Source organism: Microplitis demolitor, chromosome 6 (assembly GCF_026212275.2).
Source record: "Microplitis demolitor isolate Queensland-Clemson2020A chromosome 6, iyMicDemo2.1a, whole genome shotgun sequence".
NCBI classification, from domain to species: Eukaryota; Metazoa; Arthropoda; class Insecta; order Hymenoptera; family Braconidae; genus Microplitis; species Microplitis demolitor.
Genome location: NC_068550.1, coordinates 3,922,395 through 3,939,439, shown reverse-complemented (window position 1 = coordinate 3,939,439; position 17,045 = coordinate 3,922,395). Strand labels below are relative to the sequence as shown.

Below are 17,045 nucleotides of genomic sequence, written 5' to 3'. Positions count from 1 at the left end.
TGAAATTTTCTTCAGATTTTTTATTTTCTTTTTGTTTTTTTTTTTTTTTTTTATATAAAAAAATAAATTCAAATTATAGCTAAATAATTATTACAGTAATGATAATAATTAAAATAAATTTAGTTAATTAAAATTTTTTTTTTTTTTTTTTTTTTTTTTTTTTTTTTCTCACAGACACTGTGTTTGTTTATCAGTTCGAGATATTTACAAAGTACTTTAGAACATTTGATAAATTTAATCATCAATTTTTTTTATACCTCAATAATTTTTAAAAAGTCGCGGCTTTATTATAAATTTATTTATAATGTTAATAGTTATATTTTTTTTAAATGTAATCTATTATTTATATCATTAACTAATTTAATGGTAATGGTAATATCAGTTGTGTAATTTGGGTCAATGTATTTTGAATATTATTATTTATTTATATTATATATATTTATATTTATATATATATATATATATATATATATATATATATATATATATATATATATATATATATAGATTTATATTAGTAATATCGTGACGAGTTGACAGAGCGTTTGAACAGTGTTACAATGAGAACGCGAAGCTAAGTACATATTTAATGTCGTTTGAATTTTTTTTTTTCTTTAATGAATTTGCGAACACGTAGAACAATAACTAATTTTATCTATACTTTTTATTCATTCATTTAATTATTACTTTTTCGATGACTCGATGATTAAATTTATGTTTGATAGCGACACGAGATAACTTTCATCTAATTTCAGATAGGAATGTATCTACTTAATCTTCATTTTTTTATATCTATTATCTAATGATATCTATCATTATTTTCTTTTTTTTTTTTGTTTATTTCGTAGTATGACCGATTTTATTACCGTCTCTTTCATCTAATCCATTTGAACCTCGCGTTGACACTTAAAATATCTCTATTTCATGATATTTTTTTTTTCTTTCCTTTATTTATTTTTTTTTTTTTTATTCTTTTGTTAGAATTAACTTAAATAATTTTCCAATAAAGGAAAAAAATTACACACGCCAATTGTAAAATATAATCTTAGAATTATAAACAATTTTGTACTTTACAAATACGCTACAAACGTATTATTTTTTATTTATTTTTACTTCTTTTTTTTTTTTACTTGCGTCAAGCATTTTAAAATTAATAAATTATGATCCCACTTTTATTTATTATTATTTTTTTTTCAATATTAAGTACTCGTACTTACATATATTAGAATTACATTATACAAAAATAACAAACAAAAAAACAAACAATTAAAATTGTTTATCCTAATTGTTGCATCGGATTTTTCGTTTTTATAATTTTCATAGGCAGGATGTAATGCCGTTGATTTTTTTTATTTTTCCACAATAATTCTCGATGCGTAATACAGGATGTGAAGGTATAAAAGTATAAAAATGCATCAGTGACAAATGGTTTGTTTGGCAAAAAAAAACATGCTAATAATCGAGCTCTTTAAAAAAAATCCGTATCCTATTGGTACCAGAGGATTTTTTTTTTCTTCATCTTCTCATCAAACGGAGCTCTGAAAATTTAATCGACACTTCAAACATTGATATCAATTATCAGATCTTACTCCAAACGCGCTTTGTAGCTGGTTTTCCATATTTCAGCAAGCGTAACCGCGCTATGGAACCTGTGGAATATACAAAGTGGCATAGTGACCCTTTGTACAATAATCCACGCAAGAGAACCATAGAAATCAAGTTGCACTGGATTAGCAACGACTTTTTGTGTCTCAAATGTATAAATAACCCACATTGTTACATTACAAATAAGTAAAAATGTAACAACTTGGCGTCCAGGTTTGCTACGATCATGTTCTGGTAAATGTACACGCCTACGTGATACATCTGCAATAAACAACATTTGCAATACAACTTGTACAATAGCCAATAAACCAGTAACCATCACCAATAAATTTGGTTCGTGTGTAAATGCCGCCAATGAACCAGCAATTACACTAAAAACAGCGTAAAGGAACAAACCGAAACCCGAAACACGCAACAGAATATCATTGAGGTCACTTTGTTCTTCGGCTTTGAATTTCAGACTCTGTACACGAATGAAACCAATTATGATAGCTATTATTGAGAATGCCATCAAAACGCAGTGTGACACATCTGCCAGATAGATTGCGAGTAATCCGAATGACGGGTGATGAATTAGAACAAAGAAAAGGATCAAACAGATCAAGGAACCAACCAGTAGGAAAAGCCCAACAAAAAGCCCCTTGCTGGCGCCCACACAATCAACGCGACCGTGACCTGCATGTGCCAGGGCAACGGCACGACGTGAAAGCATCGCTTCAAGTCGACGCTCTAAATCGGCTTCCGCTTGATGCGGCCAACGTGGGTGGCGCCCAATGTGCTTCCACATAACGTAAATAACTGCTGCTCCGATCAAACTGTATTCAATGATAAATGGAAACAGATATGGGGCAGCATCTTGGACAATGGTTCCCATTATATTTACGCGACCGCATGCATTTTCATTCAAGGGTGCGCTTTGGTAGAATGCAAACGTTGGGCTCCAAACACTTGTTCCGTTGGTTTGATTAACAATGTCAAGTAACGGCGGAATTCCTTTGTTTATTGAGGAAGCTGGGTCACCGAAATCCAACATCATTGATGCGTATGTTGTTAAGGGCGCTGATGTTGGTACAGGTGGCGCTATTGTTGATGTAGTGCTCGTTAGAGTTGGAGTTGTTATATTAGGTTTTATAGTACTTGTAAAGGCGTCTACTATTGTTGATAATGTGGGTCGAGCTGTTGAAGTTGTTGTTGATGTTGATGGGAATATTGTTGTGGTCGTAGTGGAAGGAGTTGTTGTTGATGTTGTCGGGGGAGTTGTTGATGTTGTGGTTGTTGTTGATGTAGATGTTGTTATATGTGGGGTTGTTTCAGTACTTGGTGTAAATGTTGCTAAGGTCGATGTGGTGCCGTGAGTTATTGCACGTGCTACTGAACGTGCCGTTGAACGCGCGTAACGGTTTATTGATGACGGTGTTGTCCGGATTAATCGTCGGGTTGTTGCTGCCGTCGCGCCGAGTAATTTTGTTGCTAAGTTTGAAGTTGATGAGGATGGTGCGAGGCGTAGTTGTGCTATATCACGCGGCTCGTTGCCTAATATTACACCAGCGTGGTTAAGTGAATGTTGACGAATGCTCTCTGGAATTTTAATAATTAATTGAGATTCAATTTTGAGGTTTATTTATTCTTTTTAAAGTCGAAGATTGACTTACCAATGATTCCAAGATCGGGTTTGCTGTAACGCAAATTGATTTGGGTGATTTCTTTAAGACTTTCGAAAACTAGGGTCCTCACCCAGACGCAGAGATTCGTTGCTACGACGTGCATCAGTCCAAAGCGTGCGATTACTTTAAATCGGTGAATGTTTAGCTGTAATGAAAAATTATGTAAAGTTTTATTGAACGTCTAACTTGAGATATTTGAGGATAGTGTAAAGAAAAAAATATTTTACCCGCGAGTTCATAAAGATGAAGTACATTTGCATGAATGTAAAGACCATTTGTAGCAATGGATTAACGCCATGGAGGATTTGGAAACATGGTGAAGTCGGTGGAATTTCAAAGAAAGCTCCGAATTCGAGTCCATTGTATACCATGGTACCGAGTCCGAATGCTAAAAAATTTAATATTTATCAAGTTTTTCATGAGGAATTTTAAATTGGAATATAAGTAGGAAAATTTCTTAAGAGGTTTTGAAAAGTTACCAATTGCACCGATTCTGAGGAAGAAGCTTCCGTGACTGTGGTCATTTTGTGAAGTTTTGCGTTTACGTGACACGCGAGTTGATACTCCAGCTTCAACATCACTAGCATCCTATTGTTTTAATTATTTCATATTATTTTATTATTAATTAGAAAAAAATTTCTGATAAATAATTTAATTTTTTATTATGACAAATGAAAATAAATTATTGGCAATGATTAATTCCAGTTTCACTTTCAAATCATAGCAAAGTAAAATAAACAAAAGCATTGAATACTCCCACTTTTGCTAAGTATTTATTTTAAGCTGGCACATGTCTCCCATAAAAGTTGCTTACATCATCAATATAATTTATTTAAAATTCTACAAAATCTGAGTCATGACCCAGTATGATAAAATATTGGCTACTGGAAATGAGCTATTTAGCGTACAATAAATTATCATTATTAATACTATTTTTATACCTGAAAATCTTTTTTATTCTTGGTGTCTTTCTTATTATCTTTTTTGTTGTCTTTCTTATCTTTTTTATTTTTCTTATCCTTTGGCTCCTTGGGAGGTTTCGGTGGTTTTGGAGGTGGAGGTGGAGTTTCCGCGCCCCTCGAGCAACAGGCGCTTTCTTGTAGCAGAAAGCAAAAGACGTAGAGCAAGAAAAGGATACTCATCCCGTACATGTAAGCGAAGAAACCCTCAAAGTAATACAATGGTAGCTTGTGAGTTACAACTTCACTTATTACATACGCCACACACACTACCACCAGTAGCTTTGCGTAGATGAAGCTCATAATTATAAACAATGACGTTCTGAAAAATTAATTAAATTTTTTTTTTTTAACAAATTTCTAAAATCATTCCTTATTAATAAACAAATTATTAATATATTCAATTAATTTTTGTTTGTTACAAATTAGTAAATTCAGGCCAATTGTCAATTTTTTTTTTAATTTAAATTTTTCAAATTAACTTCAATGAATTAAAATTTTATTTTTTCCTGAATTAATGAGATATAAATAATTGATAAAATTTTTATAATTAATTTTGATGTTGAAATTCGTTCGACTGAAAATATAATTTTTTTTTCTTTGTAAATTAAAAAAAAAAAAATCTTACCGTTTAGGCTCCATATTACGAATTCTACTATTTCTTAATGGCAAAATTTGAGTTGTACCATTACTACTATCATTTTCCACAAATGGCATAATTTCGGTTTCCATATTAAATTTTTTTTTCAATTCGTTATTTATTTTAATTCGATTCAAATGTAACTACAATATTGATAATTAATAATATTATTAATTAAAAATATTAAAATAACGCGTGGTCCGCGTCCTTCAACCTCCACACACCATTAAATCTAATGACTTTCTTATTTAATAAAAATATTAATTATTTATTATTAGGCAACAATTGAACAAGACGTGTATCGCATGGTTGCAAAGTATTAACTGACGCAGGTTTATGTTATTTTATGATATATATGTAGAAAAAAAAATAGTTATAAAAAAAAGTAATAATAAATTCTATTTTTGCATTTGCGATTTGAGTGTTTAGAAAAGCAACGACTGTTTGTAGGCTGGCTTATATCCAGACTGAATGTTATTATTCTTCTCATAACTTTTCTTACAAACCACGTGTATTATATGTATTTATTAAACTCTCATACTTGTACTGATACTTGTACACATGTTCAATACTCAATAATTATGTCATGATATTTCCTGACTTGCTGATTGCAGAGGTTGTTATAACCTTGGAATCATTTTCTCTCGTACTTCCAAGTGGGTGTTTTAATCAATAGCAAACCTATTTTAATTTTTTTTTTTTTTTAATTATATATTTTATATATTTATATTATTCAAAATCAATAGACTGACCGCAACCTTTTAAAATAATTAAAATCAACCCGGTATTTTTTTTTTTACAATTTACGTATATGAGTTTTAAAATTAAAAATATATATTCAGATTACTTTTTTCTGCGTATTTATAATTATAATTTATTCGAAATCAATAAGTAATTTAGACACGATGATTTTTTAGATTTAAAAATTTTTTTTCCTACGGAATTTTTATAGAAAAGTCAGCAAATTAAAAAAATCGAACACATCAAAAGTCGCATTTAAATTTTATTCTTATAAAATAATTAATCAGACGTCTATATTCATCCGTTTTCAACTTTCTACATCTGAATTTTAAATACCAAATCAGACTCTCGAGCAAAATTTTTTTTTAAACTAAAAAAATTGAATTTTTCCTTCCAAGCTCGCGGTCTTTAAAAAAATTCATCAGATAAAAAATGATATTTATTATAAAATAAATAAAACTAATGAAATAAATATAAATATTAAAGCTTTTGACTTGACTGATGCTCGATGACCTGTTATCCCTCTTTTTTTCCAGCCCCATTCGTAATTATTATGCGCAATAATTAATTAGAGCGTATTGCTTGCATAAAAATTTATATTCATATCAAATGAATTTTTTAACATTTTTTTTTATCAACAAGCTATCAAATTACACTAACAAATTTTTTACTAAAATTTTACTCATTAAAACTTTGAATTAATTAATTAAAAAATTTTAATTAAATATTCGATTAATTATCGATAAAACTTTTGTACTAGTTTTCAATAGAACCTGAACAGTAAAATACCCAATAAAAATCCAATAAACAGAGTTAGAGTTATAAACCCAATAGCTGAATACATGAAAATAAAAATCCAATAAACTTGAAATAAAAATCTAATAAAGTCTTTATTGCAATTAAATCGATCTTAACAGTATGAGTCTTAAAACAATGTATAATTAAAAATAAATAAAACAAAATAAAAAAGTTAGTGAGCTCTTTTGTAAACAGTTAGAGTCTCTCAACAAATTGAGAAGACGGCACTTGAGAGTGAATTAAACCTCGGGGTTAACGGGTCGTACTAATTGCTCCTGTCTAACTGAACCAATAGAACTAGAGTGTAATGTCTCATGTCATCACAAGTTCCTTGGCTCAACTTTTAAGTACTCTGTTAAAAGAAGAATACACATCCGAGAGAAAAAAAAAAAACTAAATAGTGTCGCAGTGTAGTTGAGAAAATCGAGCAAGATCGTCAGTTGATGAGTCAGCGACTTTTTACTATGCCTTTAGCTCTAGTTTTAGTAGACTAGAGTCTACTCGAATTATATATTTTTTATTCTCTTGTCTGTGATATTATACACTACGTGATATTACGTAGTAAGGAGAGTACGATGGCTTCATATACTCATATGAGTATGTAGTATGGTGTATGTTGTATGTAATCTAAGTGGTAACAGTAGTGCATGGCACAGACTCCGAACGGTCCAAGCCTTCGAGCTCCTGGTCGATATCATACCGCGAATACTCTACTCTACACAGAGTACTACCTACTTTCAACTCTCGCTCCAATCTCACTCTACTCCCCTCTACTGTCATTCTTTCTCTTATACGTCGTTTTCTAGTAGTTCATATTGTTATCCGATTTATTGGATTTTATTTATTTATTTATATATATATTTATTAGTGAACACTAAAAATTATTTATTTTTTTTTTTTTTTAATTAAAACTTCTTTACAAAAATTTTATATTGTTCTAAAATCCTTAGGAGACTAATTAACACAGATTTTAGAATAAAAAAAAAATTTTTTTTAAGTTATTTTTAGTAAACTAATTTTTAATGAGACTAATTAACACAAAATTTATGAAATTTATTTTATTTTAAAATTTAAAAATTTTTATTTTATGTGAGCACTCGCTAGTGAATTTATTTCTATGGTGTGTTGGTTTGGGATTAAATAGTATATATATATATGTATAGTTGTATTTATATTAATGAATGTAATGATATCGCGATTGACACATGACGTTAAGAGAAACGCGAGACGACTGACTGTCGAATGGTGATGCATTCAAGTGTCATGTCTATTGCGTCTTGGGAGTGAAATTCGAGAACTTGTTTTTTTTTTTTTTTATCCTATTACGGTTGACGATCTTAAAACAGGATTGATGGCAATGAATTTAACGGGTCACATATTAATTATTTATAAAATTACATTTTTAATTTTTTTGCAGTCCTCAAATATAAATTTACTGCTCAGCAAAATAAACTTTTGAATTTTTTAAATTTAACCTACTAAAGATATTTTCGAATTCATTAAAAATTTAATACAAAAATATTTTAACTAGTAACGCAGTAGTTTTATTCATTTTTGAAATGAAAATTTCTCTTTTGTATCAAAAGCTCGAGACGGCTTTCATCTCCATCAGTATATACGCATACGTGAACAACCCTCGTCTGGAATTTTTTTTTTTTTTGTTATCACGTATCCACACTTGCCGTGGCCATTGTAAACTCATGCGTCATATTCCCTCATTCTCTCATTATTCAGAAAAAAAAAAAAAATGTATGATACTTCTGGAGAAAAAAGCAACCAAAAAAACGCTTACTGTTTAGCGGGTGTAGAACGGACATTTTTGAGTTCCATTTCTTTGTTCGCGGCGTTGTTCTTCTCAGCGTTATCTTGTGTCGCATTTGATGGTGGACCGGCCACCCCACCTTGAGGATTTAGCGGTCGATTAGATGGCAAAGTTGCCGTATTGTCATTCACTGCCGCGGCTTCCACTTCAACCGTCGCCACTTTGCAATCACCACCGCCCACCATTTTTTTTTGTTTTTTTTTTTTTTTTTACACTAACACTCTATTACTTATTATTATTATTATTATTAATACTACTACGGTTATCTATTATTTATGATTTGTTGATCGTTAATAATTTCCTACAGTCCCCCTACTCATTTGAAAGTATGCCGATTATTGAAAATAATTATTGAATTATTTTTTATTTAAATAAATTAAGAGATAAAGACCGCGAGATTAAAAAATAGCGGGAAATAGCCGAGTACGATTGTCAGTGGGCGTCAGCTCCATCCGCCATTTTGGTGAACCGAATTTTCGCGCAGACCCACCCCAATTATTACTAAAAAAAAAAAAAAAATCGTTTGTTTTATAGTATATACTTGTATTTATTTTTAGTATTTTTCTTCTTCGGTTAATTTTTAATTTAAACTTTGGACTCAAACTGTTGCTTCAGACAAAGGAACTCTAAAGTAGGTCAAAAGACTTGGATCTTAAGTGAAGAAAAATATTTTAATATTCCTTTGTATTTATGTTATGATAATTAAAAAGAAAAAAAATTCAAATGATTTAAAAATAATTTTTAAATTTCCCGCCACTTTTTTTAAAAATAGAATTATATGTAAAGTTATTTTTCGAAATTAGACAATCGTACACGGCTATTGTTATTCGTACCGGAAAAAAGACAAAGGGGTGGAAAAAATTGGAGAGAATTTAAAAAGGGGGTAAAATGGACGGGGAACTTAAAAAACACGAAAAAATGTAATCTAACAAATTTAAACGTTTGATAAATAAATAAAATAAAATAATGACATTTGAGACACAATTTTAAGTGGGATAAGCTGATCTAGAGGTGGAATCACGATCCACCGCCCTCAGCATCCCGGAGACTGAGGCTTCGCCTGGGTAGCCTCTTCCCGGGCAGCAGCTTCTTGCGCCCGCGCACCATTTCATCCCCTTTTCATCATCAAGTACAAATGTTGAGCAAGCGCGAGTATCATTTTTTTTCCCAGCTTTTTAGATTTTATTTTTATGCTCCATGATTCGAAAATTTATCTTTGGATGAATCAAAGATTTACTATAGGGAATTTGGATTAGAGGTGAGGATTTGTAGTTTCAGTGCTAAGGGGGCAGGTCATTGGGACATTTGAATTATTACAAGTGGGAATTCCTGGGGGATAGAATTGTACAGCGATGGCGGGAGATTGAACAGAGGACCAGAATCCAAAAGAGAGAGAGAGTAAGAGAGTGAGGACTCGACCCACTGACCCGTTCGATACCACACTAGAGGTCATTGACCTTACGCGCGAGTACTAAATTCTATCAAGCTACCCTCTTTTTCCACTTGATTCTAACTAAATCTCACGGGCGTTTCCGTTTAAATGTACGCTCAAATATTTAGATTTCAATTTTTAATTAACATTTAAATCTTTTGTTTTCTTTATAATTTTATTATTTCCATTTGGTTTTCATTTCATGGAAATCTGCATTGAGGCATCGGTTGATTATTAAATTGATAATTATATTAATGCAAATTGTATCTTACGCACGGGTATTGATTTTGGTACAGAGAGTAAAGTCGAGAAGAGAGAGCGCGAATTAACGCGGGTGCTGCCGCGATTCTGTAGCCAAAGAACTAAAAATTATCTTGGGATTTTTTTTAATTTATGAATGAGATTCATTTTTTTTTTTTTTTGCGTTTAATTGCCGTAATTACGCGTACTATAAAAATTTTTTATGAGGTACTTTTTACACTTGAGTAGTCGTACGTTGGATGAGTAGAATTGTCTAGGGTTCTTTTTTAAGGCCCCCAGCACCTTGACTATTAAGTTTACGCACTTGAATGTCAGAATATTTTTTTTTAGAAAATTTAATTTACTCAAAAAAAGGTCTTTTTAAAATTTACATAAAAATTAACGGCTTTCAAGTTATGAGCCTTTGAAAATTAAATATTTTCTCGTTATACTCAAAAATTATTTTTTTTTTATCATTGAAAAAAAAAACACTTTTTTTATTTTTCGGATAATTAACTTACTTAGCATTCTTTGGTAAATTTCTCCTGTCATAACCAGAATGTGATGGGGTAAGGCATAACGGAGGATTCATCGAACCCTGAGGTACAAGAGGTTGTCTCGCATGGGCCGGAGACGTATGTGATCCATATCCATCTGAATTGAGCTGTAATAATTTAAATATCAAATTAGCATAGTTAAAAAATCACTAGATAGCAACAAAAAAATATTTATGAATTAGTAAGCCAATGATTGATGGTTTAATAATAAAATAATTACAATTAGTAAGTAGTAAGTAATTGTGCAGCAGGAAGGAACGGTGCGATCATTACCTCGGGATCATTTACCTTGACGACGGTGCCAATCAAGGTGTCGGGTGGCATTTCGGGGGGGTCGGGGATCACTCCAGGGTTCGTTTGTGCCGGGTACTCTGTATGGAGATTAGCCTCCTTTACCGGAGTACCACCGTCCAGTCGTTCCATGTCCAGGCTATCGGTTGGGGTCGGCTGCGAGAGCAGACGCTCCTTCATCTCGTGCAGGTAAGGACACCGTTGCATCTCCTTTGGATCAATAGGTCTCCGTTTATCTGCAATTTATAATTTTTTAAAATAATTAATAATCCCAAAAAAAAAAATAACAAATTTAATTTTCTTTAATTTTTAATTTTTTTAACATCATATTAAATTGATGGAATTCTTTTATATATATATATAAAGCGACGTAAGATGTCATATGTTTGTATTCAATGAAGATTACCCACGTTCTTAAATCAACTTGAGTCCGTCTCAAGATAACTTTAGATCAATTTATGACACTAGAAACTAAATATGTCAAGATGTATATAAATATATAGATATATAGCCATTAACCTACACCTAAACTTTTATCCACTTGATACATATATATTAATACGATGTCTAGTCCACTTGACATATATGTGTATCAAAAGCTGGTCTATATATATATATATATTAGTAATATATAATATGGAGTAAGGTATTATTATGCAAATAATGAACTAAATTAATACATTAGCTAGAGATATTTGACCGGCGTCGCGATATTAACTGGACACGACGACGTCGACACCTCGGAGCATCCCTTCTATTCTAACCGCCTTTGCTTCTAGTTACTGTTGCCTGTCGCATTATATTTAGCTCATCCATACCATTCAAGCCTTAACCCATTTACACATGTATCACATATGTACTCTAGTAAACGCGACATAAACATATTTATGTGAATTTATGTCATGCGTTAAATATAATAATATATTAAATAAATTGATATCAATCATTCTGACAATTTATAAAATTAACAACCTAATAATTTAGTGAATAATAATAATGATAATAAAAACAATAATAATAATTCTTTGATAGGATGCCGGTTGATTTCAAAACTTTCCGCTAAAAATTTGAATTATTTCTAGGCAGTAATTATTAATGTAATTTTTTTTTATGTAATAATTAAATGATTAACTTGATGGGATTTTAATTTTGAATTTTTCCATTTAAAAAATTCTTAACAAAATGTTTATAAAATTTTCAATTGAATTGAGAAATTTATTATTAGTTTATTGTGTACTTACAATTGCATATTGACTATAAATAGATCGAACTCATTGTATTAAATTTAGTCGGTATTATTTCACGTCTGAAAAATTTTTGGTTAAATTAATTTTTGTTTTTTGTACTGTCAACTTTTTTCAACTCTACCCATTTTTCAATTAACTCAAAAATTTATACAAGTATTCAATTACTTTTGAAGCAATCAACAAAAAAAATTTTTACTTTACTTTCCTTTTTTTAAAATATATGTAATTTTCTGATTGAGTCGGTCTGGTTTATAATTAAATTTTTCAATTTGACAATCGAGATAAATTTCGATGCCAAGTATTTTAGTACTTTAATTTATATGTATTAAAAATTTGAATCGACTGCTTTTATGTAATATTAATTAAATCAATCACTCATCAATTAAGTTTAATACAATGAATAATAATGCCATTTATAACTGCGATTTGAAATAAAGATGAAACAGTAAATAAAGCAATACAATAATAATAATGTAATTATTAGTTGAGTCAAATTTAGCATTCGTTTCTGATAAATTTATAATCTAAAGAAAGTGCACTTTCAGAACTTTTTAATAAAATTTGATACATTATATAAAATAACAACAAATTCATTGAAAAAATAATAATCAAATTTATTATTTCAATTACAAATTAAAATCCTGCAAAAGCTCTTAATTATAAAAAAAAAAAAAAAACAAAAAAAAATATTTAATAGATTAATTAACAAAATCTGAGAGAAAAAATAATTTATTCATATCCAGAGATGAATCATCATTTAAAATTTACTAAAAATCTCAATTCAGGTTGAGCAAAAGAACTAGGACAAGTGATCGATGTAAAGCGGCTGCCACTTGAGTGGATCCTTAGAAAAAAAGAAAAAAAAAAAAAAGTAATACTGATGATTCTTGACTTAAAAACTCAACTCTGATATTTAGCATGTACTCGAAACAAAAGAATTTATAATACCTGACGTCCAATACACTTACTCTTTCTCGGTTTCACTCGTCTTAATTAAAAACAGAAAACAAAAAATGATATATCATGTCAGCAATTAATCGATAATTTGAATAATAATTAAAAGTCTTCTGTACAAAAACGGCACATCAACTCGTCACACCCATACTTAAAACTTTAAGTTTATGAATAGAAAAAAAAATTACTGATAGGTATTGTCGTACGTTTATTTAAAGACTGAATAATTCCTTGACAACACCGGCAAGGGTCGAGGTTGGGTTAGGTCGTTCCTCTGGTGGTGGTTATTCCGGGTCGGGTGTCGGCAAGCAACACGTTCATACGCTTAGATTTTTATTTTATCTACACACACATTTACATGTATTTGTATTTGTATTTGTATTTGTATTTAGATTCAATAGGTATAATGTGTTAAGGTGATGAAAAGGTATGTAGATGAATCGTGTACATAGTTTGTTATATTACATGTGTAAAAGCTACAGGACGCGTATGAAAACAGAGCTTGCGAGTGTAGCGCCACGCGGCGTCACAACAAACGGAACCGGAAATGTGGCGGCGCTTTTCCTCTTCTGCATTTACTACCCAGAATACAGGGTAGTTTCTACTCTCTACTCTCTGCTATTCTCGTACATGTATGATGTATGTGTATGTATGTATATATATATGTCTATATGTTATGTAGTATTAGGTCTTTCATCCCTGTATATAAAATTAAATCGATGAGTTAGCTCGGTCGGAGACCTCGAAAACTCTACAGCCGACAAAATAAATACTCGCCAGACTGCGTGGCGACCACCTGTGACTTTTAAATATTACCGGCATTTTATGGTTTATTTTGAGATGTTTGTTTATGTTTTTTTTTATTTTATCTATAAAAATAAAAATGAAAATAATTTTTTTTTTTTTTTCCAATAAATATTGATAATTAAAATTTCATACCTTATACTAATTTAAAATTTATTTAAAAAAAAATTCGTTTTATTTTGAATTATTAATTGACTTTAATATTCTATGAAATATTGATTATCAACAAGTAATATTTTATTATTTGGAATTACTAAATTAAAATTTTTTTATTTTACAAAAAACTTACCATGGTTATTGAAATTTACTCTTGATGTTAAAATTAGTAAAAATAATTTGAAGACAGCGGATTAATCACGTGAATTGTAAAAATTAACCGCGTATAAGTGTAGCGCGTCTGCAAGCTCAAAACATAATTGACGCTTTGTGTGATCGAGACAAGATCGCGTGACTAGATATATATATCTTGTCTATCTTTATCTGATTCTCGTACTATACTATTTCCCTTTTATATTATTACACATTCTTACTTAACTCCCGCCATAAACATTAGCAACCCACGGACTTTATATAAACATTTAAATATTTAAAAGCATTGGCTCGGAAAATGATCTCAGTGATAACCGGTCGTCAACCGTATCTATTACATTTCGCGCTAACCACCGACCACTAAATACACGTTTACTTATTGCAATTGCAAATACTAATAATGTAAATAATAGTGCAAAAGAGATGAATCGTTAAGTACAAAAGCACAGCGCGTTTTTTGAGTAATAATTTTTACGCGAAAAGCCAACGAATGACGCCGAACTACCTTCTGAGAATGGCTATAGACTGTCAGATATCCCCTCTTTTTCAGTCACCAGTTAGCGTCGGTTTTCATCCCCTCTGGTCAAAATCCACCCTCTATAAAGGTACAGAGAGAGCAACACAAGGAGCCCCCTCTCGATTGCACGTCTGATGGATTCAATGCCATGGGCTTTGGCAAGGTTGCCCAAATTTTTTTTTTTACTTTTATTATTTATATTTTTTACTGACAAAGTCATACACTGTTGTGGTTTAATCCTTTGTAGTTACGTCGACGTCGTCGTCAGAGCTCTCTTAATATGTACATGTATGTATGAACCACACAGAACTCTTAAACTATTGTTGTATATATATATATATATATAAAAGTACAAAGATATCGAGAGGCATTTTTATGTGCATTCAAGAATATTTTACTCCAACCCAGACGGATGTTAATCAAGACTGAAAGCTTTCTATGCCTTTGTCTGGTTTGTTGTATAAAATATTAAAAATCAAAAATCTTTATTGATAGTTATATATTTATAGGAATTTTCAAAAGAGATAAAAGAAGAAAATAGGGTAGATAATCGATAATCGATTATATATGAGATAATTTTTTAATCGGTTTTATAAATAGATAAGGGAACAAAGAGACGAGTTAGGCTGGAAATCGATCGGCCGCGTGGTAAATTCGCGTACAAGCTTTCTGCAGCTCTGTATGTGTACTTGAAGTTAAGGGCTTGCGAGGGGTTAGAGGGGGAGGTTGTTAGGGAAGAGGGGTCGTAGGGAGTGTAGACGCGTGGGGTTGCACGCGTCGCTAGAGAATTGCCGAGGGTGACCGCGAGCCAAGCCAGGATTCTTTTTAAAATTGGCAGCGCGTCCTGGTACATAACCCCTTTTTCATTATATATATATTTTTTTTTGTTTCTCGCTTGATTGTATACATACATAAGCTTTTGTTTCATCGAGATAATTATACGTATTTAATAGTACGAGTTAGTGTTGAGTACCAGTTTTTGTCTTAAATAAAACTCTTGAAAAAAAAAATTCTTTTCATAAAAAAAAAAAGTAAAAATTTGCTTCATCATTTTTTCTTATATGAAAAATTAACTTACAATTTTTTAAATTAATTTTTGACTAAAAAATGATTTAAAGCGCAAAAAAAAAAATCATAATTTACTTGATTATTAATTAATAAATCAATTATTAAACTTACCCAGTCGCTAGACTTTACTAATCGAGCCGATATGACAGCGAACGATTGTGGGTTTGGTGTCCGCCATCGGCTCTTGTTGAACCTCGTGTTCTCACGGTTGGCTTCACTCCTCAATCGGGCTACAGTACACAGTCCTATTTGCGTGGTTCCTCTAAAACAATGCGCGTGCTCCTGCGTTCACCCACTTCCGCACTCTTTGTCTTGTTCAAAATGCGTGTGGAACCTCTTCTCAATCTCTATTCTCTCAACTTCTCTTCAGCTCCAGCTTCAGTTTATCTCAGTCGTTATTAACCCTCTTCTTCTTCTTCTTCTTCTTCTTGTTCTATTTCTACCTCTGCTTCAGCAACTTGACGTTAGTTTTTGTTGTATTGTATTCTGGTTAAAATTACTTAACTGGAGAACGGACCACACTATACTCGTACGGCGTGCGTGGCCCCAGTGAAGGAGCCGCCGATGTAAACAAGATTTTACGGGCATGCGCATCCAATATCTCAGCTTATATATATCCCTGAGCTCGGAATAGCTCGGTCAAAAGTCCAACCCCGTGTCACAGGGTTCGCTACCTTCTATATCAATATATACATATACATACATATATAAAGTTAGTATCACCCTGATTCACTCCCTCTCGATCTTCAATGTATCCTCGTTTTTACTTTTACCAGCCGAGGCTGCTTGCTTGGTTGGCTGCCTGTTCGCTTGCCTTTATACTTACACTTATGAATCCAATCTATGGGTATAATACAACTACATTCATGGGGTTGATGCTTTATAGAACGGCCACCCCCATGATGGAAAACGCGATCAATACCCTACGGTATAAACTTTTCCCCTCGTTCCAGAATCGCACCCTTGTTAGTTGGTGGACCTCACGCTTCTCTACAAGCTCCCAGATGTTACGCAGGTACAACTAGATCTATTTCTCTGTTGACGTTGCCGTTGACGTTCCTGATATAATAATGCTACTGTACTGTATCGCTTAGGAAATTAATCTGCCTTTTTATAATACTCATTCAAGGTCATTTTTATTTTTATTACTAAATACACATTTTTTCTTTCTTCACTAATTATTCACTTATTTGATTAAATTTATAAGGTGCGACGCTATTATTATTTCATTTTTTTTAAATGTAATTATTAATTATAAAAATTGCATTTTTATGGTATATTGGAGATTAATTAATTACTTTTATTTAAATAAAAATTTATTTAAAAAATTAAATAAATAAATTGACTTTGTTGTTTATTAAAAAATTTATTTAATTAATTAATTAATTAAATACAAT

At 31.2% G+C, this 17,045-nt stretch overlaps 2 protein-coding genes across 9 annotated transcripts in view; one reads left to right on the top strand and one right to left on the bottom strand.

Moving 5' to 3' along the window:
- The window catches only part of LOC103573089 (transient receptor potential-gamma protein), a 136,640-nt gene that overhangs the window by 2,883 nt on the left and 116,712 nt on the right, over nucleotides 1–17,045 (top strand). The window lies entirely within an intron of this gene.
- Nucleotides 534–16,179, bottom strand: LOC103572910 (proton channel OtopLc). 5 transcript variants are annotated; one of them, XM_008551722.2, is made up of 8 exons: nucleotides 15,760–16,179; nucleotides 10,732–10,985; nucleotides 10,423–10,565; nucleotides 4,211–4,550; nucleotides 3,749–3,857; nucleotides 3,497–3,657; nucleotides 3,258–3,414; nucleotides 534–3,183 (listed from the first exon to the last, which is right to left on the bottom strand). In XM_008551722.2, the coding sequence occupies exons 2-8, from the start codon at nucleotides 10,954–10,956 to the stop codon at nucleotides 1,586–1,588; spliced, it is 2,733 nt and encodes a 910-aa protein (XP_008549944.1). In that variant the 5' UTR covers nucleotides 10,957–10,985; nucleotides 15,760–16,179; the 3' UTR covers nucleotides 534–1,585. The 5 variants fall into 5 exon arrangements, with proteins under 5 accessions (XP_008549944.1, XP_008549952.1, XP_008549984.1 ...); XM_008551730.2 differs by lacking the exon at nucleotides 15,760–16,179 and adding an exon at nucleotides 14,044–14,533; XM_008551762.2 differs by lacking the exon at nucleotides 15,760–16,179 and adding an exon at nucleotides 14,044–14,533 and having other exon boundaries at nucleotides 10,747–10,985.

Bases quoted from the DNA above. Each gene is read 5' to 3' on its own strand.
- LOC103572910 (XM_008551722.2), bottom strand. From the start codon at position 10,956: ATGCAACGGTGTCCTTACCTGCACGAGATGAAGGAGCGTCTGCTCTCG. The intron at 3,658-3,748 runs GTAACTTTTCAA...TAAATTTTTTAG, and splicing joins CCTCAGAATCGGTGCAATTG to CATTCGGACTCGGTACCATG. The intron at 3,415-3,496 runs GTAAAATATTTT...TTTTCATTACAG, and splicing joins TCATCTTTATGAACTCGCGG to CTAAACATTCACCGATTTAA.